The 27872-nt window shown below is 50.5% G+C and overlaps 2 protein-coding genes across 2 annotated transcripts in view; one reads left to right on the top strand and one right to left on the bottom strand.

Moving 5' to 3' along the window:
* LOC123746157 (leucine-rich repeat neuronal protein 2) overlaps positions 1-27872 on the top strand; it is a 581329-nt gene that overhangs the window by 145467 nt on the left and 407990 nt on the right. The gene's annotated exons all lie outside the window — the stretch shown is intronic.
* LOC138357445 (mucin-19-like) lies at positions 262-27872 on the bottom strand. Its single transcript, XM_069314297.1, has 3 exons — positions 27621-27872; positions 11883-11953; positions 262-2578 (listed from the first exon to the last, which is right to left on the bottom strand). Exons 1-3 carry the CDS (start codon positions 27870-27872, stop codon positions 262-264), a joined length of 2640 nt encoding a protein of 879 aa, XP_069170398.1.

Raw genomic sequence — 27872 nt, 5'->3', positions numbered from 1 at the left:
GATGTTTGGTGAGTGGCCAGTGATGTTTGGTGAGTGGCCAGTGATGTTTGGTGAGTGGCCAGTGATGTTTGGTGAGTGGCCAGTGATGTTTAGTGAATGACCAGTGATGTTTGGTGAGTGGCCAGTGATGTTTGGTGAGTGGCCAGTGATGTTTAGTGAATGACCAGTGATGTTTGATGAGTGGCCAGTGATGTTTGATGAGTGGCCAGTGATGTTTGATGAGTGGCCAGTGATGTTTGATGAGTGGCCAGTGATGTTTGATTAGTGGCCAGTGATGTTTGGTGAGTGGCCAGTGATGTTTGATGAGTGGCCAGTGATGTCTGATGAGTGGCCAGTGATGTTTGATGAGTGGCCAGTGATGTTTGGTGAGTGGCCAGTGATGTTTGATGAGTGGCCGGTGATGTTTGGCGAGTGGCCGGTGATGTTTGGCGAGTGGCCGGTGATGTTTGGCGAGTGGCCGGTGATGTTTGGCGAGTGGCCGGTGATGTTTGGCGAGTGGCCGGTGATGTTTGGCGAGTGGCCGGTGATGTTTGGCGAGTGGCCAGTGATGTTTGGCGAGTGGCCAGTGATGTTTGGCGAGTGGCCAGTGATGTTTGGCGAGTGGCCAGTGATGTTTGGCGAGTGGCCAGTGATGTTTGGCGAGTGGCCAGTGATGTCTGGCGAGTGGCCAGTGATGTCTGGCGAGTGGCCAGTGATGTCTGGCGAGTGGCCAGTGATGTCTGGCGAGTGGCCAGTGATGTCTGGCGAGTGGCCAGTGATGTCTGGCGAGTGGCCAGTGATGTCTGGCGAGTGGCCAGTGATGTCTGGCGAGTGGCCAGTGATGTTTGGCGAGTGGCCAGTGATGTTTGGCGAGTGGCCAGTGATGTTTGATGAGTGGCCAGTGATGTTTGGCAAGTGGCCAGTGATGTTTGATGAGTGGCCAGTGATGTTTGGTGAGTGGCCGGTGATGTCTGGCGAGTGGCCGGTGATGTCTGGCGAGTGGCCGGTGATGTCTGGCGAGTGGCCGGTGATGTCTGGCGAGTGGCCGGTGATGTTTGGCGAGTGGCCAGTGATGTTTGGCGAGTGGCCGGTGATGTTTGGTGAGTGGCCGGTGATGTTTGGTGAGCGGCCAGTGATGTTTGTTGAGCGGCCAGTGATGTTTGGTGAGTGGCCAGTGATGTTTGGTGAGTGGCCAGTGATGTTTGGTGAGTGGCCAGTGATGTTTGGTGAGTGGCCAGTGATGTTTGGTGAGTGGCCAGTGATGTTTGGTGAGTGGCCAGTGATGTTTAGTGAATGACCAGTGATGTTTGGTGAGTGGCCAGTGATGTTTGGTGAGTGGCCAGTGATGTTTAGTGAATGACCAGTGATGTTTGATGAGTGGCCAGTGATGTTTGATGAGTGGCCAGTGATGTTTGATGAGTGGCCAGTGATGTTTGATGAGTGGCCAGTGATGTTTGATGAGTGGCCAGTGATGTTTGGTGAGTGGCCAGTGATGTTTGGTGAGTGGCCAGTGATGTCTGATGAGTGGCCAGTGATGTTTGGTGAGTGGCCAGTGATGTTTGGCGAGTGGCCAGTGATGTCTGGCGAGTGGCCAGTGATGTCTGGCGAGTGGCCAGTGATGTCTGGCGAGTGGCCAGTGATGTCTGGCGAGTGGCCAGTGATGTCTGGCGAGTGGCCAGTGATGTCTGGCGAGTGGCCAGTGATGTTTGGCGAGTGGCCAGTGATGTCTGGCGAGTGGCCAGTGATGTCTGGCGAGTGGCCAGTGATGTCTGGCGAGTGGCCAGTGATGTCTGGCGAGTGGCCAGTGATGTCTGGCGAGTGGCCAGTGATGTTTGGCGAGTGGCCAGTGATGTTTGGCGAGTGGCCAGTGATGTTTGGCGAGTGGCCGGTGATGTCTGGCGAGTGGCCGGTGATGTCTGGCGAGTGGCCAGTGATGTTTGGCGAGTGGCCGGTGATGTTTGGCGAGTGGCCGGTGATGTCTGGCGAGTGGCCGGTGATGTCTGGCGAGTGGCCAGTGATGTTTGGCGAGTGGCCAGTGATGTTTGATGAGTGGCCAGTGATGTTTGGCAAGTGGCCGGTGATGTTTGGCGAGTGGCCGGTGATGTCTGGCGAGTGGCCGGTGATGTCTGGCGAGTGGCCGGTGATGTCTGGCGAGTGGCCAGTGATGTTTGATGAGTGGCCAGTGATGTTTGGCAAGTGGCCAGTGATGTTTGGCGAGTGGCCAGTGATGTTTGATGAGTGGCCAGTGATGTCTGGCGAGTGGCCAGTGATGTTTGATGAGTGGCCAGTGATGTCTGGCGAGTGGCCGGTGATGTCTGGCGAGTGGCCAGTGATGTTTGGCGAGTGGCCAGTGATGTTTGATGAGTGGCCAGTGATGTCTGGCGAGTGGCCAGTGATGTTTGGCGAGTGGCCAGTGATGTTTGATGAGTGGCCAGTGATGTTTGGCAAGTGGCCAGTGATGTTTGGCAAGTGGCCAGTGATGTTTGGCAAGTGGCCAGTGATGTTTGGCGAGTGGCCAGTGATGTTTGGCAAGTGGCCAGTGATGTTTGATGAGTGGCCAGTGATGTTTGATGAGTGGCCAGCGATGTTTGATGAGTGGCTAGTGATGAAAGCATAAGAAATATTGCCGGAACAACCGTGGACATCTTCAAGAGAAAACTAGATTGTTTTCTTCAAGGAGTGCCGGACCAGCCGGGCTGTGGTGGGCATGTGGGCCTGCGGGCCGCTCCAAGCAACAGCCTGGTGGACCAAACTCTCACAAGTCGAGCCTGGCCTCGGGCCGGGCTTGGGGAGTAGAACAACTCCTAGAACCCCATCAACCAGGTATCAAGCAGGTGTGATAGGTTGTTACAAAGTTCCTTCTCTCCAGATGTGCTACTAGCTTTTTTCACACTGATCTCCGTTTTGCGTGTTATGCAAGTTAGGGACACTGGTCTGTAGCTGAGTTCCTTCCGCCTGTTGCCCCTTTTTTATATTGGCACTGTTAGCTGTCTTCCAAATATCTAGTAGGTCTTCTGTTTCCTGTTGCCTATTATACATCTTAGTGACATGCATTGCGCTTCTGCACCCTCTTTTAGTATCCATGTTGAAATTCTGTCAGGTCCAACAATCTTTGTCACGTCCAGTTCCAACAAATACTTCCTAACCTCATCACTGGTAATTTCAAAATCTTCCTAAGCTGCTTGGTTTACCGCCACCCCTCTCACTTCAGGGATTTCTGCTTGCTCTATTATGAAGACCACCTGGAATCTCATGTTTAATACTCTACACACCTTCTTGTCATTCTCTGTGAATCTGCCCCTTCCCCGTTCTCAAATTCATCGCCCGTTCTTTCACTGTGGTGTAAGTGGGTGTGAGTTTGTATACACATGTATAATTTTTAGACTTTTGAAATATAATTCTGAAAATTATATTAACAACAATTAAAACAAAATTACGAGAGCGTGTTATTTGATCTCCGGTGATGAGGACGGGCGTCAGGGGCCCCGGCGTAATGCAGCCTTCAGAAAGTTCCTAATTAACATATTGACCCTCGCGGAGCTGCTGCTTTCTCTCGCTCTCTCTTGGCTTTCTGTGGTGGAGCTCGGTCGATATATCCGGCCGTGTGGAGTTGTGGCGGTGGCTTTTGTTCACCCGTAGTCCTCCTCCTCCTCTTCTTTTTCTTCCTCCTCCTCAGGTAACCTGGGCTGTGATGTGTTGTATGCGTCCCCTGCACCCCTCCCAGCCCCCCCACTCCCAGCCCCCCCACTCCCAGCCCCCACTCCCAGCCCCCACTCCCAGCCCCCACTCCCAGCCCCCCACTCCCAGCCCCCCACTCCCAGCCCCCCACTCCCAGCCCCCACTCCCAGCCCCCACTCCCAGCCCCCCACTCCCAGCCCCCCACTCCCAGCCCCCCACTCCCAGCCCCCCACTCCCAGCCCCCACTCCCAGCCCCCCACTCCCAGCCCCCCACTCCCAGCCCCCACTCCCAGCCCCCACTCCCAGCCCCCACTCCCAGCCCCCCACTCCCAGCTCCTACTCCCAGCTCCTACTCCCAGCCCCCCACTCCCAGTCCCCCACTCCCAGCCCCCCACTCCCAGCCCCCACTCTTAGCCCCCACTCCCAGCCCCCCACTCCCAGCCCCCCACTCCCAGCCCCCCACTCCCAGCCCCCACTCCCAGCCCCCACTCCCAGCCCCCACTCCCAGCCCCCCACTCCCAGCCCCCACTCCCAGCCCCCACTCCCAGCCCCCACTCCCAGCCCCCACTCCCAGCCCCCACTCCCAGCCCCCACTACCACAGTCCCCCATGCACGAAGGGAGGCAGTCCCACACTCTTCGGCCCTGGACATTAACTCCTCCCACCACGCGGTTACCATGACATTTTCCGATGCCTAATGTCCCCCGCGGGCCCGGTCTCTGACCAAAAGTCTGACGTATGAATCACAACCTGATTGATCAGGTATCATTGGGAGGAGTTTATCAGGTTGACTTTTGACTAGTATAAGAGTGTATCCATTGTGTATACAGGAACATTCTTGGTGCCTTAATGTTTGTAGAATTGTCTCAAAGCGTAAACATTCGCTGTTTAACAAGGCAATTAAGTCTCACCTGCTCGCGAGAGAGCACAGATTGGGTGATTTTGCAACCTGTTCTCTTAAAAATAACGTCGCTTTTGGCCGTTTGCCCGTATCGCCGAAAGTGGACGTAATTTGAAAATAAAAAAAAATGAAAATAAATTTGACTTTTTTTTCAACAACAGTAAGTTAAGGGTCCTCTGATAGGTTAGGTGGGCAGGAAATTATCATATAGATCCAAAACTTTATGAAAAACGTGAATTAAAACTTTCCTTTCCTAACCTTTCCGAGTAAGCCGGACGACTCAAACAGAAAACGGAACCGTACGTCACTTTCGTAAGCCGATTTCATTTCAAATTACGTCCACTTTTGGCCATAGCGCGCATACGGACGAAAAGCGGCGTTATTCTTAAGAGGACGGGTTGGATTTTGAGCGTCTCCAATAATTTAGATGTTTCATTGAATGAAGGTTTGCAACAAGCTTAGTTCCAAAGCTAAATGGGCTAAGCTACGAGGATACGTTACCTTTCCTTTTGGTTACCTTGTGGTGATTCCCAGGATCAACGTCCCAGCGGCCCGGTCTCTGGCCAGGCTTCCTGGTTGGTGGTCTGGTCAACCATGCTGTTCGACCTGGCTGCTTGCAGCTTGAAACATTGAGGGATGCACCACAGTCAGGTTGATCGAGGGATGGAATTGTCAGGAGAAAGCGCCAAGTCATTACGACTGTATAGCACTGGGAAGGGTTCAAGATAAGGGTTTGGGATTAGTCGGGGGAAAGGAATGGTGCCCAACCACTTGGAGGGTCAGGAATTGAACGCCGACCTGCATGAATCGAGACTGTCGCTTTACCCTCCAGCTCAAGTGGCTGGGCCCTGGTTGATCGAATGAATAGCTAAATTCCTCAGCCTAAGAGTAAAGAAGAAGCAGGGGGTCATGATTACAACATCTAAGATATCGAGGGTGCATGATGGATACGAACACCTTTAAATTGAGAGAAAGTAGAATCTGTGGAAGCCAGAAATGCGAATGAGTCCCACTGAGACTTTAGTTCGTAAATGAGAGATACTGACACCCTGTGCGGATAGTCAACAACTGGAATACATTGAAAGAAGTCGTGGAACCCACCTCCATCCACAACATTAAGGCCAGACTCGACAAAGAATTTGAACGTCAGAACGTCGTGAACGTCAGAACGTCGTGAACGTCAGAACGTCGTGAACGTCAGAACGTCGTGAACGTCAGAACGTCGTGAACGTCAGAACGTCGTGAACGTCAGAACGTCGTGAACGTCAGAACGTCGTGAACGTCAGAACGTCGTGAACGTCAGAACGTCGTGAACGTCAGAACGTCGTGAACGTCAGAACGTCGTGAACGTCAGAACGTCGTGAACGTCAGAACGTCGTGAACGTCAGAACGTCGTGAACGTCAGAACGTCGTGAACGTCAGAACGTCAGAACGTCAGAACGTCGTGAACGTCAGAACGTCGTGAACGTCAGAACGTCGTGAACGTCAGAACGTCGTGAACGTCAGAACGTCGTGAACGTCAGAACGTCGTGAACGTCAGAACGTCGTGAACGTCAGAACGTCAGATATAGTTAAACCATAACGCCCCAGGTAGAGTAGTAGACGAGACATAGGGAGCTGCACCTCACTTCCCTGTAGTCAGCGTTAGGTAAGTGGTGTTAGGCAAGTACCCCCCCCCCCCACCAGACAACTAACGCTCCGCCAGCTGCTGCATCTCTCACACTTCCCATTTGTCACTGTTGAGAGATGAAGACGCATTCTCCCCCCCCCCCTCATCCCCAATCCCCCCCCCTCCCCCTTCCGTTCCTCACCCTCCCTCATGCCTCTCTTCATTTCCAAGTGCTTCCTGCCTCTCTCGCTATGTTCCCTACAGGTTCACCCCTACCCATTTCCCATCCCCCTGTTCCTCCCCCAATGTGCTGTCGTCACCATCACCTTCCTTGAAGGAGAGACATTACCCCCCTCACCCCCCACCCCCTACCCCCTCGTTGTCTCGGTCGGGCAAGATCTCGTTTCCACTCAAGTCTGGCATTTGCAGTCGCGTCAAAATACAGTGTGTACGCTACATGCTGGCCCGCGGTACCTTACAGCTGTGTGTGTTACAGTGGTACTACAGGCCTGGTTATGGGGGCTCTGTGGACTACTCACTCACTCACTCACTCAGAGTGAGTGAGTGAGTGGTCATCCTGGGGGTCACAGGTTGACCCCCAGGAGTATGGTACATATGACTTATGTCCAGCCTATATCATGCATGCATCCATGTGTGCTACAGCCTAAGCCATAGGTCATAAACCCTGTGTACTGTGTCAGGTGTAATGCCATATGTGTATAATACATGGCACAGATATGTATAACTAGAGCATTATACTCGATACGTTTAGTATATTGAAACGCCTTGTGTGCTCTACACACGTATACATTATAGTATACATTCAGTATACATCACACATACATTGTACATTACAGTCTGATGTATACAATAGATGTATGTATATTTAGCGAGCGTCTTGTGACAGGGGTACCAACATCAGCAACCCCGCAGTGTTGCCAACGACAGCACTAGAATTGCAAGGAGGCGCTACAGTGTTGCATCAAGCCCAAGACGGATGACCCTGGCTATTATCCCTTGAACACCTATTACCAAGATGGTTCCGGGAGAAGGGAGTGGGGGGGGGGGAAGGGGGGGGTGGAGACCCCATCACCCCTCTCATCCCACGCCCTCATTCTTACCCCCCCCCCCCTCCGTCCCACCTCCCTCTCTCCATCTCTCTCTCTTCTGCATCTGCTTGCAACCCATTATAGCTATCAAGTGAGGGGCTGCTTGACTGGCCATATGTTATTGTTCTCCTCTCCTACCTCTCTCTCTCTCTCCACTCCCCCCTTCCCTTCCCTCCCCTCCTCTTCCCTTCCCTCTCTCCCTCCCTTTCAAAAAGTGGCCCTCTCCCTTTTAGTAGTCATTTGACTTTAGTTTATTACTGCAGATGTTGGCCAGGTTATCTCCCGTAATGTGTGGAGGCACTTATGGTGGCACTCCCACTACCACCACTGGTGGCACTCCCACTACCACCACTGGTGGCACTCCCACTACCACCACTGGTGGCACTCCCACTACCACCACTGGTGGCACTCCCACTACCACCACTGGTGGCACTCCCACTACCACCACTGGTGGTCACCACTACCAACACTGGTGGTCACCACTACCACCACTGGTGGCACTCCCACTACCACCACTGGTGGTCACCACTACCACCACTGGGGGTCACCACTACCAACACTGGTGGTCACCACTACCACCACTGGTGGTCACCACTACCAACACTGGTGGCACTCCCATTGCCAACACCGGTGGCACTCCCACTACCAACACTGGTGGCACTCCCACTACCAACACTGGTGGCACTCCCACTACCAACACTGGTGGTCACCACTACCACCACTGGTGGCACTCCCATTGCCAACACTGGTGGCACCCACACTACCAACACTGGTGGTCACCACTACCACCACTGGTGGCACTCCCATTGCCAACACTGGTGGCACTCCCACTACCAACACTGGTGGCACTCCCATTGCCAACACTGGTGGCACTCCCATTGCCAACACTGGTGGCACTCCCACTACCAACACTGGTGGCACTCCCATTGCCAACACTGGTGGCACTCCCACTACCAACACTGGTGGCACTCCCACTACCAACACTGGTGGCACTCCCACTACCAACACTGGTGGTCACCACTACCACCACTGGTGGCACTCCCATTGCCAACACTGGTGGCACTCCCACTACCAACACTGGTGGCACTCCCACTACCAACACTGGTGGTCACCACTACCACCACTGGTGGTCACCACTACCACCACTGGTGGTCACCACTACCACCACTGGTGGCACTCCCACTACCAACACGGGTGGCACTCCCACTGCCAACACTGGTGGCACTCCCACTGCCAACACTGGTGGCACTCCCACTGCCAACACTGGTGGCACTCCCACTGCCAACACTGGTGGCACTCCCACTACCACCACTGGTGGGGGGCTTGTCAACACTAGTGGGGGGCTTGTCAACACTAGTGGGGGTCTTGTCAACACTAGTGGGGGGCTTGTCAACACTAGTGGGGGGCTTGTCAACACTAGTGGGGGGCTTGTCAACACTAGTGGGGGGCTTGTCAACACTAGTGGGGGGCTTGTCAACACTAGTGGGGGGCTTGTCAACACTAGTGGGGGACTTGCCAACACTAGTGGGGGGCTTGTCAACACTAGTGGGGGGCTTGTCAACACTAGTGGGGGGCTTGCCAACACTAGTGGGGGGCTTGCCAACACTAGTGGGGGGCTTGCCAACACTAGTGGGGGGCTTGTCAACACTAGTGGGGGGCTTGTCAACACTAGTGGGGGCTTGTCAACACTAGTGGGGGGGCTTGCTAATACTAGTGGGGGGCTTGTCAACACTAGTAGAGGGGCTTGCCAACACTAGTGGGGGCTTGCCAACACTAGTGGGGGGCTTGCCAACACTAGTGGAGGGCTTGCCAACACTAGTGGGGGGGCTTGTCAACACTAGTGGGGGGCTTGTCAACACTAGTGGGGGGCTTGTCAACACTAGTGGGGGGCTTGTCAACACTAGTGGGGGGCTTGTCAACACTAGTGGGGGGCTTGTCAACACTAGTGGGGGGCTTGTCAACACTAGTGGGGGGCTTGTCAACACTAGTGGGGGGCTTGTCAACACTAGTGGGGGGCTTGTCAACACTAGTGGGGGACTTGTCAACACTAGTGGGGGGCTTGTCAACACTAGTGGGGGGCTTGTCAACACTAGTGGGGGGCTTGTCAACACTAGTGGGGGGCTTGCCAACACTAGTGGGGGGCTTGCCAACACTAGTGGGGGGCTTGCCAACACTAGTGGGGGGCTTGCCAACACTAGTGGGGGACTTGTCATCACTAGTGGGGGGCTTGCCAACACTAGTGGGGGGCTTGTCAACACTAGTGGGGGGATTGTCAACACTAGTGGGGGGATTGTCAACACTAGTGGGGGGCTTGTCAACACTAGTGGGGGGGCTTGTCAACACTAGTGGGGGGCTTGTGAACACTAGTGGGGGGCTTGTCAACACTAGTGGGGGGCTTGCCAACACTAGTGGGGGGCTTGTCAACACTAGTAGGGGGGCTTGTCAACACTAGTGGGGGGCTTGTCAACACTAGTGGGGGGCTTGTCAACACTAGTGGGGGGCTTGTCAACACTAGTGGGGGCTTGTCAACACTAGTAGAGGGGCTTGCCAACACTAGTGGGGGGCTTGTCAACACTAGTAGAGGGGCTTGCCAACACTAGTGGGGGGCTTGCCAACACTAGTGGGGGGCTTGTCAACACTAGTAGAGGGGCTTGCCAACACTAGTGGGGGGCTTGCCAACACTAGTGGAGGGCTTGTCAACACTAGTGGGGGGCTTGTCAACACTAGTAGAGGGGCTTGCCAACACTAGTGGGGGGCTTGTCAACACTAGTAGAGGGGCTTGCCAACACTAGTGGGGGGCTTGTCAACACTAGTGGGGGGGCTTGTCAACACTAGTGGGGGGCTTGTGAACACTAGTGGGGGGCTTGTCAACACTAGTGGGGGGGCTTGTCAACACTAGTGGGGGGCTTGTCAACACTAGTGGGGGCTTGTCAACACTAGTAGAGGGGCTTGCCAACACTAGTGGGGGGCTTGTCAACACTAGTAGAGGGGCTTGCCAACACTAGTGGGGGGCTTGCCAACACTAGTGGGGGGCTTGTCAACACTAGTAGAGGGGCTTGCCAACACTAGTGGGGGGCTTGCCAACACTAGTGGGGGGCTTGCCAACACTAGTGGGGGGCTTGCCAACACTAGTGGGGGGCTTGCCAACACTAGTGGGGGGCTTGCCAACACTAGTGGGGGGCTTGCCAACACTAGTGGGGGGCTTGTGAACACTAGTGGGGGGGCTTGCCAACACTAGTGGGGGGCTTGCCAACACTAGTGGGGGGCTTGTCAACACTAGTAGAGGGGCTTGCCAACACTAGTGGTTGGCTTGCCAACACTAGTGGGGGGCTTGTCAACAGTAGTGGGGGCTTGTCAACACTAGTGGGGGCCTTGCCAACACTAGTGGGGGGCTTGCCAACACTAGTGGGGGGCTTGCCAACACTAGTGGGGGGCTTGCCAACACTAGTGGGGGGCTTGCCAACACTAGTGGGGGGCTTGCCAACACTAGTGGGGGGCTTGCCAACACTGGTGGGGGGCTTGCCAACACTGGTGGGGGGCTTGCCAACACTGGTGGGGGGCTTGTCAACACTGGTGGGGGGCTTGTCAACACTAGTGGGGGGGCTTGTCAACACTAGTGGGGGCTTGCCAACACTAGTGGGGGCTTGCCAACACTAGTGGGGGGCTTGCCAACACTAGTGGGGGCTTGCTAACAGTAGTGGGGGATTGCTGTGTTCGAAAATGAATGGTTGTGTTGGCCCTGGTGAGCAGAGGCCGCTAATGCCCCCTTGTTATATAGTAACAAGGCGCCATATAGTGACCATTAAGAATAGTGACCATTAAGAATATGGTGTTGGGGACAGGAACCAACTCCTGCGGAACTCCGCTTGTTAGCCCCTCTCTTAGGTAGCTGGCCCTCTCTTCCTTGGTTTACAGTTTTCTACACCACCTGTTCGCCTCTCACCTATCCCGACAGTGTTCGGGAAAAAAAACTGTCGGGATAGATATATAAGGAGAACTACTAGGGACTTGTACTAAATTAAAAATTACTCTATGTAAAATTAATTCCACTAAAGACTGTAGTTAGGGTTGTAAACCCTAGTTCCTCTTTTTCCTACTGACAGACTGTGGGCTGTTGTAAACCCTAGTTCTTCTTTTTCCTACTGACAGACTGTGGGCTGTTGTAAACCCTAGTTCCTCTTTTTCCTACTGACAGACTGTGGGCTGTTGTAAACCCTAGTTCCTCTTTTTCCTACTGACAGACTGTGGGCTGTTGTAAACCCTAGTTCCTCTTTTTCCTACTGACAGACTGTGGGCTGTTGTAAATCCTAGTTCCTCTTTTTCCTACTGACAGACTGTGGGCTGTTGTAAACCCTAGTTCCTCTTTTTCCTACTGACAGACTGTGGGCTGTTGTAAACCCTAGTTCCTCTTTTTCCTACTGACAGACTGTGGGCTGTTGTAAATCCTAGTTCCTCTTTTTCCTACTGACAGACTGTGGGCTGTTGTAAACCCTAGTTCCTCTTTTTCCTACTGACAGACTGTGGGCTGTTGTAAACCCTAGTTCCTCTTTTTCCTACTGACAGACTGTGGGCTGTTGTAAATCCTAGTTCCTCTTTTTCCTACTGACAGACTGTGGGCTGTAAGGGGCAGGTAAGGGTCCCTAAGGCTGAATGGATTGATTGAAGATCCACAATCCATCTGCAGAGAAGTTTCACACATCAGCTTGTATTGTTAATACAAGGATAAGATTTACTAGATCAGTTCTATAACTGAACACTGGTTCTGTGTTCAGGGATCTAAACGTGCACACAGTTCAGCCCAACACCATAACAATAACAGCCAATAGTCATATATGAATAAACACAACGATTAATTATTGTAGAAGTATGATATATAGGAATATACAATCAAATGACCTTAAATGTGGTCTAAGTATTATTAACTAAGTACAAGAGATTATATTCAATATGATAAACTTATAAATTAAAGATAACTAAGTAAGCAACTGTTAACTTAATGTATATTATCAATTATATGCATATATATATATATATATATGTCGTACCTAGTAGCCAGAACGTACTTCTCAGCCTACTATGCAAGGCCCGATTTGCCTAATAAGCCAAGTTTTCATGAATTAATTGTTTTTCGACTACCTAACCTACCTAACCTAACCTAACCTAACTTTTTCGGCTACCTAACCAAACCTAACCTATAAAGATAGGTTAGGTTAGGTTAGGTAGGGTTGGTTAGGTTCGGTCATATATCTACGTTAATTTTAACTCTAATAAAAAAAAATTGACCTCATACATAATGAAATGGGTAGCTTTATCATTTCATAAGAAAAAAATTAGAAAAAATATATTAATTCAGGAAAACTTGGCTTATTAGGCAAATCGGGCCTTGAATAGTAGGCCAAAAAGTGAGTTCTGGCTACTAGGTACGACATATATATATATATATATATATATATATATATATATATATATATATATATATATATATATATATATATATATATATATATATATATATTCATTCAATTTATGTGAAGAGATTGAGTTGGGCTTGACATGACTTTTCTGACACAAGGGAAACTCATGAGGGAGTGTACCTCACGAGTGTCTGGTTATATTGAAAAGATTCAGTCGCTACTAAATTAACGACTGATGTCCACGGTGGTTCCGGCAATATTTCTAATACTCGTTGGGAGGATGTCGAACAACCGGGGACCTCTGATGTTTAGTTCCCAGTCAGTCCTCCCCAGGTTTTGTCACTCGGCGAATGAGTGTATCATGTGTGTGGTGTATCATATGTGCGGTGTATCATGTGTGCAGTGTATCATGTGGTCTTGTGTGAGTATGTGTAAGTAACACCCAGACCAACTTTTGACCATCTTTAGGAAGATGAAACACACACACACACACACACACACACACACACACACACACACACACACACACACACACACACACACAGTTCACACATGTGAAGGAAGACACAAGGGAAAGAGGAGGAGATGCACCGAGCCTATTAGACCTGATTTTCACCCAGAACGTAGAAGATATCGAGAATTTAGAGCATGAAATACCTCTAGGGGCCAGTGACCATTGTGTCCTAGTCTTTGACTACATGATGGAATTCAAACTTATGACCATGGGACAAGAGATCTGGGAAAGGAGAGCTGACTACAGGAAAGGGGACTATATGAGGATAAGGGACTATCTGGGTGAAGTGCAGTGGGAGGAAGAAATTAGAGGAAAAACAGTCCAAGATATGATGGACCTAGTCATACAGAAATGCCAGGAGGCCGAAGAGAGATTTATACCAACGGTAAAGGGAAAAAATAAGAAGGAATATAATAACCCATGGTTTAATAGACAGTGTCAGGAAGCAAAAATGGCCAGCAGACGGGAGTGGAGGAAGTACAGAAGGCAAAGAACAGAGGACAACAGAAGCAGATACAACAGAGCTAGGAACGATTACATTAACATAAGATGAACATCGGAAAGGGACTATGAGAACGATATTGCAATCAAAGCGAAAAAACAACCTAAGTTACTACACAGTCATATAAGAAGAAAAATGTCGGTGAACGACCAAGTGACAAGACTAAGGAAGACAGAGGGGGCATATACTGAAAGTGACAAGGAAATCTGCGAGGCACTGAATGCCAGTTTCCATGGAGTGTTCACTACCGAGCCTGAGCAGCTCCCATTGTTGGAAGGGGTTACCCTAGATGAAAGACTATCAGATATAGAGGTGACAGCAGAGGAGGTAATGAAACAGTTGACAACTCTAGATGCAACTAAAGCAGTTGGACCAGACAAAGTATCACCGTGGATACTAAAAGAAGCAGCACAGGCCCTCAGCGTGCCTCTGGCAATGATCTTTAATGAGTCACTTATGTCAGGAGAATTGCCCAGTTGCTGGAAGAAGGCAAATGTCGTGCCGATCTTCAAGAAAGGAGATAGGGAGGAGGCACTTAACTACAGACCTGTATCACTGACAAGCATCCCCTGTAAAATACTGGAAAGAATAATTAGGCTGCGACTGGTTGCACACCTGGAGAACATTAGGTTTGTGAACAAACATCAACATGGGTTCTGGACAGGGAAATCGTGCCTAACAAACCTTCTGGAATTCTATGATAAAATAACGAGGATAAGACAGGACAGAGATGGTTGGGCAGACTGCATATTTCTGGACTGCCAAAAAGCCTTTGATACAGTACCGCACATGAGACTGCTGTTCAAGCTCGAGAGGCAGGCGGGGGTGGGGGGAAAGGTCCTAGAATGGATAAGGAACTACCTAACAGGAAGGAGCCAAAGAGTTACGGTAAGGGGCGAGAAGTCGGACTGGCGAACAGTAACAAGTGGAGTACCACAAGGATCGGTGCTGGGACCAATTCTATTTCTTGTATATGTTAACGACATGTTTACAGGCGTAGAGTCCTACATGTCGATGTTTGCGGATGATGCAAAGTTGATGAGAAGAGTTGTGACAGATGAGGATTGCAGGATCCTCCAAGAGGACCTGAACAGATTGCAGAGATGGTCAGAGAAATGGCTACTAGAATTCAACACGAGCAAATGTAAAGTTATGGAAATGGGACTAGGAGATAGGAGACCAAAGGGACAGTACACAATGAAGGGGAACAGCCTACCTGTAACGACGCGTGAAAGAGACCTGGGGGTGGACGTAACACCTAATCTATCTCCTGAGGCACATATTAATAGGATAACGACAGCAGCGTACTCTACACTGGCAAAAGTTAGAACATCATTCAGAAACCTAAGTAAGGAGGCATTTAGGGCGCTTTACACTGCCTACGTAAGGCCAGTCTTAGAGTATGCCGCCTCATCATGGAGTCCCCATCTGAAGAAGCATATAATGAAACTGGAAAAGGTTCAGAGGTTTGCAACGAGACTCGTCCCAGAGCTACGAGGGATGGGGTATGAAGAGCGCCTGAGGGAACTGTGCCTTACGACACTAGAAAGAAGAAGGGAGATGGGGGGGGGACATGATAGGAACGTATAAGATACTCAGAGGGATTGACAGAGTGGACATAGACGAAATAGTAACCGAACGAGGGGACATGGATGGAAGCTTGAAACTCAGATGAGTCACAGAGATGTTAGGAAGTTTTCTTTTAGCGTGAGAGTAGTGGGGAAATGGAATGCACTTCAGGAACAGGTTGTGGAAGCAAATACTATTCATAATTTTAAAACCAGGTATGATAGGGAAATGGGACAGGAGTCATTGCTGTAAACAACCGATGCTCGAAAGGCGGGATCCAAGAGTCAATGCTCGATCCTGCAGACACAACTAGGTGAGTACACACACACACACACACTCACACTCGGAAGTAAGTCCGTACAAGAAATATGGACTATCACCTAGAAGTGTCTGAAGGCAATAAACGGGTTTATCTCAGCCCGGCAGGAAAAAACCGAGAAGCAAAAGAAGAATCCGTGGTATAATAGGGCATGTATGAAAGCAAAGGAATCGAACAAAAGTCTTTACAGTCTCCGTGGTGTAGTGGTAAGACACTCGCCTGGCGTTCCGCGAGCGCTATGTCATGGGTTCGTATCCTGGCCGGGGAAGATTTACTGGGCGCAATTCCTTAACTGTAGCCTCTGTTTAACGCAACAGTAAAATGTGTACTTGGATGAAAAAACGATTCTTCGCGGCAGGGGATCGTATTCCAGGGACCATAGGATTAAGGACTTGCCCGAAACGCTACGCGTACTAGTGGCTGTACAAGAATGTAACAACTCTTGTATATATCTCAAAAAAAAAAAAAAAAAAAAAAAGGGGGCGTGGAAGAACTTCCGAAATAACAAAACATGAGAAAGCAGAGAGAGATAACAGAGAACCAGGGGGGAGTATGTTAGTGTGAGAAGAACAACTGAGAAAAAGTATGAAAATGATGTAGGTAATAAAGCCAAGACCGAACCAAAGCTACTCCACACTTACGTCATTAGGAAGACAACAGCTGATGAAACTTAGAACGAGTGAGGACAGGTACACAGAAAATGACAAAGAGGTGTGTGAAGACCTCAATATAAGGTTCCAGGAGGTCTTCACAATAGAATAAGGTGAGGTCACTGCGCTAGGAGAGGGGGCAGTAAACCAGGCGGCCTTGGAAGGGTTCGAAATTACAATAGATGAGGTAAAGAGGCATCTGTTGGATCTGGACGTGGATCTGGACGTGTATATGGACCTGGACGTCCAGGCTGTTGGCCCGGACGGAATCTCACCATGAGGGGGCCTGACAGCTGGGTGGACAGCGCTTCGGATTCGTAGTCCTGAGGTTCCAGGTTCGATTCCCGGTGGAGGCAGAGACAAATGGGCAAAATGTTTCTTTGACCCTGATGCGCCTGTTCACCTAGCTGTAAATAGGTACCTAGGAGTTAGCTGCTACGGGCTGCTTCCTGTAGTGTAAAAAAAAGGAGGCTTGGTCAAGGACCGGGCCGCGGGGACGCTAAGCCCCGAAATCATCTCAAGATAACATCAAGATGGGTATTGAAAGAGTGTGCAGGAGCACTTTGCTTGCCACTCTCCATAGTGTATAGTAGGTCACTGAAGAAGGGAGACTTGCCAGAAATATGGAAGACGGCTAATGTGTATACAAAAGGATGAACAAGAGGCACTGAACTACAGGCCAGTGTCCTTGTATACCATCCAAGGTGATGGAGAAGATCTTGAGAAAACCCCTAGTAACACATCTGGAGAGAAGGGACTTCGTGACAACCCATCAACATGGGTTCAGGGAGGGTAAATCTTGCCTTACAGGCTTGATAGAATTCTACGATCAGGTGACAAAGATTAAGCAAGAAAGAGAAGGATGGGCGGACTACATTTTTATGGACTGCCGGAAAGCCTTTGACACAGTACCCCATAAAAGGTTGATACATAAGCTGGAGAAACAGGCAGAAGTAACTGGTAGGGCGCTCCAGTGGATAAGGGAGTACCTAAGCAATAGGAAGCAGAGAGTTATAGTGAGGGGTGAGACATTAGAATGGCGTGAAGTTATCAGTGGAGTCCCACAGGACTCTGTACTCGGACCTATCCTGTTTCTGATATACATAAATGATCTCCCGGAAGGTATAGACTCGTTCCTCTCAATGTTTGCTGACGACGCCAAAATTATGAGGATTAAGACAGAGGAAGACAGCCTGATGTGGGAACCGACCTGTGAGATTTATATTTATTTAATTTATATGAATTTATATTTACGTTAATTTATATACTTCGATAGCAATTTGTATAATGATAAGTGGACTGTATTTCTGCAATAATCTCATAATCTCACAAATCGATCCTCTACACATTAGGGGGGTTTATATTAATTAAATTTATATATATGCAGCCAATCAAACTACAGTATTAGACTACATACATTGAAGAGGTTCCTTATCTTATAGTACAGCAGGTTAGTCCACCAGGTATAACTAGGGTGTAGACTCCACATTTTCCCTCTTTGAGGTAGCTTCCATCACCCTGGTAACTGATGCACAAAAGATACTTCCTCGTCTTTACCTGTCAAAAGGGCGCTAGCTGTAAAGCCAGATACCTATATATGACAGGTATATTAGAGAAAATACTGTACATGGAACAATAAAGACCTGGCTTAATTACCTTTACTTTGAGGCTATGTCGTGCTCTAACCGGGTCACCCTATATAATGACATTAATGGCCATAAATGAAAGATACATGGGTTTCGGAAAGAACTTAACTTGATTTGTTGACAGCGTGTTGATAATGGTACACCTTTGGTTTCCATTACACTTCGTCCAAGTAAAATTAACAGGAGCCGTATTTGCTCCCGTGAGCCTCTGGTCTAGTAAAAACAATGGCAATGTCTAACACTCCATACTATTGACGCTACTGGCCGACATTGTCCAGATATGATAGGAGCCAAATTTGCTCCACACGTCTCAGAGGTGACAACAACAATGGCTGCCCTCCTTCCCCACTGACGCCTGGCCTACATTGTCCAGATGTCAATAAGTGATAGAAGGGTCACATTTACTCTACTTTAATATTGATAATTAAGTTAATTTATATGAGATGTTTTTCTGATGGTAAAGTCCAAAGACTAATGTATTTAAGAATAATTCCCAGCATAATAGGTGGTGATTTATAATAGTATGTGGTGATGATATCCCGTTTTCTATAGACGGTAATTCCACTACAAGTTACGTTTTCTATGGGTAACTTGTTGGTAACACAGCTATTATCTGTCTGTATGATATATTAAATGGTGTCGGATTTTCCGACACCTGAGGCTTTATAAGAAGACCTGGGCAGGCTGCAGGAATGGTCGAACAAATGGTTGTTAGAGTTTAACCCAACCAAATGTAATGTAATGAAGATAGGTGTAGGGAGCAGGAGACCAGATACAAAGTATCATTTGGGAGATTAAATATTTTAAGATTCAGAGAGAGAGAGAGAGACCTAGGGGTTGCTATCACACCAGACCTGTCCCCTGAAGCCCATATCAAGTGGATAACATCTACGGCATATGTCATGTTGGCTAACATAAGAATGGCCTTTGGAAACTTGTGTAAGAAATCTTTCAGAACATTATATACCACATATGTCAGACCAATCCTGGAGTATGCGGCTCCAGCATGGATTCCGTATCAAGTCAAGCATAAGACTAAATTGGAAAAGGTTCAAAGGTTTGCCACCAGACAAGTACCCGAGCTGAGGGGTATGAGCTACGAGGAGATACTACGGGAATTAAACCTCATGTCACTGGAGGTAGAAGAGTAAGAGGGGACATGATCACGACATCCAAGATTCTCAGAGGAATTGATAGGGTAGATAAAGACAGACAATTTACCACAAGGGGACACAGGTGGAAATTGAGTTCCCAAATGACCCATAGAGACGTTAGAAAGATTTTTTTTTTAGTGTCATAGTAGTAGACAAATGGAATGCATTAGGAAGTGATGTGGTCGAGGCTGACTCCATACACAGCTTCAAGTGTAGATATGATAGAGCCCAATAGACTCAGGAACCTGTACATTAGTTGATTGACAGTTGAGAGGCGGGACCAAAGAGCCAGAGCTCAACTCCCGCAAGCACAACTAGGTAAGTACACACACGATGTGTGTTGCGACGAGGCTCGTCCTAGAATTGCCAAGGATGTGATATGAAGAGCGCCTGAATGAACTAAACCTGACGACGCTAGAAAACAAGGAGAGATGGGCAGACAAGTAGACATGATCAAGAAATAGGTCAGGAGTCATTGCTTTAAACAACCGGCGGAGAGAAAGGCGGGGTTCTAGAGCTAATGCTCGATCCTGCAGTCACAAATTCGTGAGTACACACACACACACACACACACACACACACACACACACACACACACACACACACACACTCACTCACTCACTCACTCACTCACTCACTCACTCACTCTTCATCCTTACCTCCCACACAAAACAATGGCATTCTGTTGAGCTTGAAATCTTAGCGAAACAAAATGAATAGAGTGAACGAAAGCCAGGGAGACGCCAGTGCAACGAGGTGTGTGTGTCTTTACGCTGCGTGTATTTTTATAATGATGTCCTCTGTGCATCCTGCAGATGGGGCCTAAAGGCTAGTAAAGGGGGGAGGGTGGGGGTGCACTTACCTATCAGTAATTACCTATCAGTGATTACCAGGGACGACCTAACGTTTAGCGAGCATAACCAAGCAAATATTGCGTCAGCCAGAAAAATGATAGGATGGATTACGAGAACTTTCAAATCCAGGGATCCCATCACAATGGTTGTACTATACAAATTACTGTATTGTACTGTCCCTTCGCTTCCCGTCCTGTCCCCAGTACTTGTACTGTCCCGTCTTGAGTACTGCTCAGTACTCACTTCCCCCTTTAGAGCAGGAGAGATTGCTGAAATAGAGGGAATACAGAGAACATATACGGCATACATAGACGAGATAAAGCACCTAAATTATTGGGATCGTCTCAAAGTTCTCCAAATGTACTCACTAGAAAGGAGACGAGAGAGATACCAAATAATATACACGTGGAAAATACTGGAGGGACAGGTCCCAAATCTACACAGTAAAATAACAACGTACTGGAGTGAACGATATGGAAGAAAATGCAGAAGAGCAGAGGTGCCATAGGCACAATCAGAGAGCACTGTATAAACATCAGAGGTCCACGGTTGTTCAACATCCTCCCAGCGAGCATAAGAAATATTGCCGGAACAACCGTGGACATCTTCAAGAGGAAACTAGATAGTTTTCTCCAAGGAGTGCCGGACCAACCGACCTGTGGTGGGTACGTGAGCCTGCGGGCCGCTCCAAGCAACAGCCTAGTGGACCAAACTCTCACAAGTCAAGTGAGAGTAGAAGAACTCCCAGAACCCCATCAAGCAGATATCAAGCAGAAGTGAGATCTTGCTTTTTATGCCCCATCTACTAGTCTTCTACCTGTTGTCTTATAATTCAACTATTCTGTCGGTCACATTCTCTGTCGAATTTGGCTTTAAGGTTGTGGATGGAGGTGGCTTCCAAGACTTTTTCTTTCAGAGTATTCGACTTGTTGGCGTATGATCAGGTTACGAGTATTTCCTTATACATCTTCGACTCATTTGTGTTACCATCTTCCACCTGTGTCTTGTCCTATTTTCTTTAAAGAGGTTGCCCTTGTCAACCTTATCCTTATTCCTCTCAGTATCTTGTATGTTGTGGTCATATTCCCTTTGTTCCTTTTGTCCTCTAGGGGTAAGAGATTTAGTTACATTAGCCTATCCTCGTAGTTTAACTCTTAGTTCTGGTACTGATCTTGTTGCAAGTGTGACACAGGCGTGACACTGTAGGCGTGACACTGTAGGCGTGACACTGTAGGCGTGACACTGTAGGCGTGACACTGTAGGCGTGACACTGTAGGCGTGACACTGTAGGCGTGACACAGGGAGGCGTGACACAGGGAGGCGTGACACTGTAGCCGTGACACTGTAGGCGTGACACTGTAGGCGTGACACTGTAGGCGTGACACAGGGAGGCGTGACACTGTAGCCGTGACACTGTAGGCGTGACACTGTAGGCGTGACACAGGGAGGCGTGACACAGGGAGGCGTGACACAGGGAGGTGTGACACAGGGAGGCGTGACTCAGGGAGGCGTGATACAGGGAGGCGTGACACAGGGAGGCGTGACACTGTAGCCGTGACACTGTAACCGTTACACTGTAGGCGTGACACTGTAGCCGTGACACTGTAGGCGTGACACTGTAGGCGTGACACTGTAGGCGTGACACAGGGAGGCGTGACACTGTAGCCGTGACACTGTAGGCGTGACACTGTAGGCGTGACACAGGGAGGCGTGACACAGGGAGGTGTGACACAGGGAGGCGTGACTCAGGGAGGCGTGACACAGGGAGGCGTGACACAGGGAGGCGTGACACAGGGAGGCGTGACACAGGGAGGCGTGACACAGGGAGGCGTGACACAGGGAGGCGTGACACTGTAGCCGTGACACTGTAGGCGTGACACAGGGAGGCGTGACACAGGGAGGCGTGACACAGGGAGGCGTGACACAGGGAGGCGTGACACAGGGAGGCGTGACACAGTAGGCGTGACACAGTAGGCGTGACACAGGGAGGCGTGACACAGGGAGGCGTGACACAGGGAGGCGTGACACAGTAGGCGTGACACAGTAGGCATGACACAGTAGGCGTGACACAGGGAGGCGTGACACAGTAGGCGTGACACAGGGAGGCGTGACACAGGGAGGCGTGACACAGGGAGGCGTGACACAGGGAGGCGTGACACAGGGAGGCGTGACACAGGGAGGCGTGACACAGGGAGGCGTGACACAGGGAGGCGTGACACAGGGAGGCGTGACACAGGGAGGCGTGACACTGTAAGCGTGACACTGTAGGCGTGACACAGGGAGGCGTGACACAGGGAGGCGTGACACAGGGAGGCGTGACACAGGGAGGCGTGACACAGGGAGGCGTGACACAGGGAGGCGTGACACAGGGAGGCGTGACACAGGGAGGCGTGACACAGTAGGCGTGACACAGGGAGGCGTGACACAGGGAGGCGTGACACAGTAGGCGTGACACAGTAGGCGTGACACAGTAGGCGTGACACAGGGAAGAGTGACAGAGCGAGGCTACTGTGCCGCAGTACTGTGAGAGTTTAAGACGTGCAGTACTGGTGAAAAATCGATGTCTTAGAGACTTTGCCTCTCTCTCTCACTCCCTTAGTTTGTTTCTTCACTCTAGTATTTAATACCTCTTCCCTCTTCTCCTTCTCTTCCTCCTCCCCTCTCTTTCTGTTCCTCCTTCTCCCTCTCCTCACAATCCAACATCTCTCTTTCCCTCATAATCCCTCATCCCTCCCTCACACCTCGCCGACTCTTCCTCACCACCACCATCCCTGCCTCACCATCCCTCCCTCACCACCACCATCACCCCCTCACCACCACCATCACCCCCTCACCACCACCATCACCCCCTCACCACCACCATCACCCCCTCACCACCACCATCACCCCCTCACCACCACCATCACCCCCTCACCACCACCATCACCCCCTCACCACCACTATCACCCCCTCACCACCATCATCACCCCCTCACCACCACCATCACCCCCTCACCACCACCATCACCCCCTCACCACCACCATCCCTGCCTCACCACCCACCATCCCTCCCTCACCACCACCATCCCTCCCTCACCACCACTATCCCTCCCTCACCACCACCACCACCACCACTCCCTCACCACCACCACCACCACCACTCCCTCACCACCACCACCACTCATTCACCACCACCACCACTCCCTCACCACCACCACCACTCCCTCACCACCACCACCACCACCACTCCCTCACCACCACCACCACCACCACCCCCTCACCACCACCACCACCACTCCCTCACCACCACCACCACCCCCTCACCACCACCACCATCACCCCCTCACCATCACCCCCTCACCACCACCATCACCCCCTCACCACCACCATCACTCCCTCACCACCACCACCATCCCTCCGTCACCACCACCATCCCTCCGTCACCACCACCATCCCTCCCTCACCACCACCATCCCTCCCTCACCACCACCCCCTCACCACCACCATCACCCCCTCACCACCACCATCACCCCCTCACCACCACCATCACCCCCTCACCACCACCATCACTCCCTCACCACCACCATCACTCCCTCACCACCACCATCCCTCCCTCACCACCACCATCCCTCCCTCACCACCACCATCCCTCCCTCACCACCACCATTCCTCCCTCACCACCACCATCCCTCCCTCACCACCACCATCCCTCCCTCACCACCACCATCCCTCCCTCACCACCACTGTAACGGGGGGTGGGGGAAATAGCTCTATCTTGTCCATTATTCCACCCCCCAGTTAACTAACGAGGCCGGGGGAAACAGCTCTCTCTTGTCCGTTATCCCGTCCCCAGTTAGCTAACTATTCTAGAGCACCTCCAGAGATCCTAAGGCAACCTCTCTCGTTCAGCACCTTGTAACCTAGGTATTCGACTACCTAGGTGCTAAGACTACAAGGCGCCGTAACCTGATCAGTTACCCGAAACTCTAGAGAGAACTCTAGAATACAGAATCATTGCCACAAACGTATAAGAGAAAACGAAAGGAAAGAAATGAATAGTGAAGTAATTAGTGAGGGTTTGGGGTGAGAGGGAGAGAGGTGGGAGGAGCGAGAAGGGTCATTAGTTGAAAGTGAGAGTTTAGAGAGGGGGTGGAGGGAGAGGTGTAGATAGGTAGAAGTAGAAGAGTAGATAGTAGAAGTCGAAAGTAGATAGTAGAAGACGAAATGCTGCCACCATCCATTCATGATCATTACATACAAGACAAGGAATGGAACTTGCCTGTATCAAAATATTCTCAAAAGATGTTATCATGAGTTCATTATTAGTATGTTCCCTCTGTACCATGTATCAACTCCAAACATGTACTCATTAAAATCTTGAAACCACAGAGGCTTTCTCACCTCAACTCAAAGCTCTAGGGAACAAAGTTAAACACAACTTAAATAATAAATTCATAATTATATTTCACATGAAGTATCATAATTTAGCAATTCAATTAAAATGTTCCAGTTTAATATGCAAAGTGAGTCATCATCCAAGAATTCGAGAACCCTACAACTTGACTGCCCCTGATCATCACACAACACTTGTAAAACACGACCAAGTCACCTTAATGTTCACTCACCGAGGACTGAGTCTAAGTTGAATAGAGAGGGGGGGGGTCTGTAGTTGACAGAGACTCCCGCCCTTGCCGGCCGACAGCCTCCCTGATAGGGACGTCGTCTCTGCTCTCGTCTGCTCTTCTCTTGATGCTGTTCTGTCTGTCAATCCTCTATGCTGGATAGCTCTCCGAGTTTATATTGGGGAACCTAGTAGCTAACTCCGCCCACAAGTAGATAGCCTCCGGCACTACCAAGCCACTCCTTAAACGTCGGCATGTTTGAAGGCTACCCGGCTCCAATTATACGCTTAGCGGAAGCAAGGTGAAATTATCATGATCTGACCTCAGGTCACTTGGGGTCATTAACGGTTAGAGGTGTGAGATCTCAGGCAGACAACTGGCGCCTCTCCGATCCTTGTCTGTGACTCATGTACTCTATGTATGTATTAACCTAAACCAAACACTTTTACAGTGTTACATCTCCCCTTCTCCCCGAAAATAAAGTTTTTGCAACACTGCTAAAGCAAGCTAGCTGTGTGCGACAACTTTATTAACGAAAAGAATACATCCTAGCTAAACAAATATACATCATCCTACTCTAAAAAATGAAATATGTAGACAGACGTCCATTGTCTCTGGCTGGGCGACGTCACTGCTTGGTCTTGTAGATAATCCTGTACCACATTTCTTCAACACAACTGCCTCCGTCGCTTCTCCGTCGTTAACGCACAACAACCCTTGGTCAACCCGAAAGCCGTTACTACTTGAACTGCGCACAGGACCGTGGAATTCGGTTGTCCCAGCTGATCTGTAATTGGCCCTACGTCAGTCACCATGAGAGACGTATATTGGGGTTCTTCACAGCTATAGGGACTACAAGTTTCGAGACCTTCATATAGTTGCCAACAGTAGAAATCCCATCCTACTCTTCTTCCTCCCTGTTGCTCCAGCACGCCTCCTTCAGAGAGCTACTTCTGACAGCCACATCAAGTCCGCACGACAAAGGATGAATCACTCAACAGAGCAACATGCTTGTAGGAGGGGCGGCCAGTTAAGGCAAACGATCCTGTCTTGCAATTATGCTCCATGCAATGATGCTGACACCAGCAAGGGACACTAGATATCATGTCTCACTCAGCTTGTCTTATCTTCTTCTTCTTTCTTCTTTCTTCTTTCTTCTCTCTTCCTTCTTCTTTCTTCTCTCTTCTTTCTTCTCTCTTCTTTCTTCTCTCTTCCTCCTCCCATGGGTCTTTGACAAGCGACCTGGGGTCCACTGGGGTCCGTCCGTCCTGGGGTCCCCTGGGTAGACCGATGTTGGTGGGACAGACTGGAGTCGTTGTTGTTCCTCTTCCATCTTTACTGGGTCGTCTGGGGTCGTCTGCAGAACGACCTGGGGTCCACTGGAGTCCGTCCGTCTTGGGGTCCACTGGGGTCCGTCCGTCCTGGGGTCCACTGGGTAGACCAATGTTGACCGACCGAGAGGGCTGCATCTTGGGGTCCCCTGGGGTGGTGGTGGTGGTGGTGGCCCTGACATCCAGGTAGGGGCTGGTCGTCGTGGTGGTGAGGAACAGCCGTGAGTGTGGTATAAGGCAGCCGTCTCCCTCTTTTGTATGTGCGTCTCTCCTCTCTTCTGGCTCCCACCTGTGGGTGAACAGAAAGGCGACAATATCGTGCTCCCAAGATATGTTATGTGACCCTGTAGTTTGTATAGGGTTACACAGTCCAGTCATACCGCTCTCCTCCTGGCAACGACTACACTTAAATTTAATTAATCCAATTGACACTGAATGATATTGACTTGGTGGAACATAAAACAGTAACAGAGTAAAGTTAGAGAAGAGAGAATAAGGGCATCACTACTTTTAACTTGTCACACAAAAAAAAAAATCAACACTAATAGACAAACACTAGCCTAACTTAACTGTACCTTTCCTAATCTTAAGTACATAATTAACCGTTACTCCCACCCTTAACCTACAGCCACCTACGTGACCCAGAGTGTTTCCCTAGCATCTCCGCCGGTCAACAACTCCAAACTGTTGCCACCCCTGTGACCAGACTATCTAACGTCGAGCGTCCCCAACGTGAAGTCTACTGACATACTAAGCCTCCCCCTAGCATGCTGTACAATACCCTCACCACCACCATCCCTCCCTCACCACCACCATCCCTCCCTCACCACCACCATCCCTCCCTCACCACCACCATCCCTCCCTCACCACCACCATCCCTCCCTCACCACCACCATCCCTCCCTCACCACCACCATCCCTCCCTCACCACCACCATCCCTCCCTCACCACCACCATCCCTCCCTCACCACCACCATCCCTCCCTCACCACCACCATCCCTCCCTCACCACCACCACCATCACCCCCTCACCACCACCATCACTCCCTCACCACCACCATCCCTCCCTCACCACCACCATCCCTCCCTCACCACCACCATCCCTCCCTCACCACCACCATCCCTCCCTCACCACCACCATCACCCCCTCACCACCACCATCCCTCCCTCACCACCACCATCACCCCCTCACCACCACCACCATCACCCCCTCACCACCACCACCATCACCCCCTCACCACCACCATCCCTCCCTCACCACCACCATCCCTCCCTCACCACCACCCCCTCACCACCACCATCCCTCCCTCACCACCACCATCCCTCCCTCACCACCACCCCCTCACCACCACCATCCCTCCCTCACCACCACCATCCCTCCCTCCCTCACCACCACCACTACAAGCAGCTGCTGACACATGGTGTTCACTCACTGTATAAATTACTGCCTGACTGACTTGTTTGACTCCCAGAGACATTAATTAATAGCATTTTTATGTCTGGTATGATTAGTGTTGTGTTGACCCTCCGGCCTGTACGCGCCTGTCTGTGTCTGCTCGAACACACAGCTCTATACTGTGACACTGAACAATATGTTTATGGTATCTGTCTGTATATTGATGAGTATTTTGTATGGAGTGATCACGTCTTCGCCTGTTTATCTTAGGCCGTTTTGACGGCAAATAACCCTCCCCCTCTTCCCCTCCCACCCTATTTCTTACCCCCCACCGCAACCCCCCCCCCCGCAAGCCCTCCCCCCCCCACTGTAACCCCACACCCCCACAACCCGTTTACAATGCCACACTCAACGCTCGTCTCCACGCCCACGTGCAGGCTCCCACGCCCACGTGCAGGCTCCCACGCCCACGTGCAGGCTCCCACGCCCACGTGCAGGCTCCCACGCCCACGTGCAGGCTCCCACGCCCACGTGCAGGCTCCCACGCCCACGTGCAGGCTCCCACGCCCACGTGCAGGCTCCCACGCCCACGTGCAGGCTCCCACGCCCACGTGCAGGCTCCCACGCCCACATGGGGGCCCCACGGGCAT

This window comes from Procambarus clarkii, chromosome 78 (genome assembly GCF_040958095.1).
Source record: "Procambarus clarkii isolate CNS0578487 chromosome 78, FALCON_Pclarkii_2.0, whole genome shotgun sequence".
NCBI classification, from domain to species: Eukaryota; Metazoa; Arthropoda; class Malacostraca; order Decapoda; family Cambaridae; genus Procambarus; species Procambarus clarkii.
The sequence above is the reverse complement of the archived record's forward strand: the minus strand, read 5'-3'. Positions and strand labels throughout refer to the sequence as shown.

Coding starts and splice junctions, on each gene's coding strand:
- LOC138357445 (XM_069314297.1), bottom strand. CDS start 27,872: ATGCCCGTGGGGCCCCCATGTGGGCGTGGGAGCCTGCACGTGGGCGTG. Junction 11,954..27,620: donor CGAGCGTTGAGTGTGGCATT/GTAAACGGGTTG, acceptor ACTTCTCTGCAG/ATGGATTGTGGATCTTCAAT. Junction 2,579..11,882: donor CCCCTTACAGCCCACAGTCT/GTCAGTAGGAAA, acceptor TTTCATCACTAG/CCACTCATCAAACATCGCTG.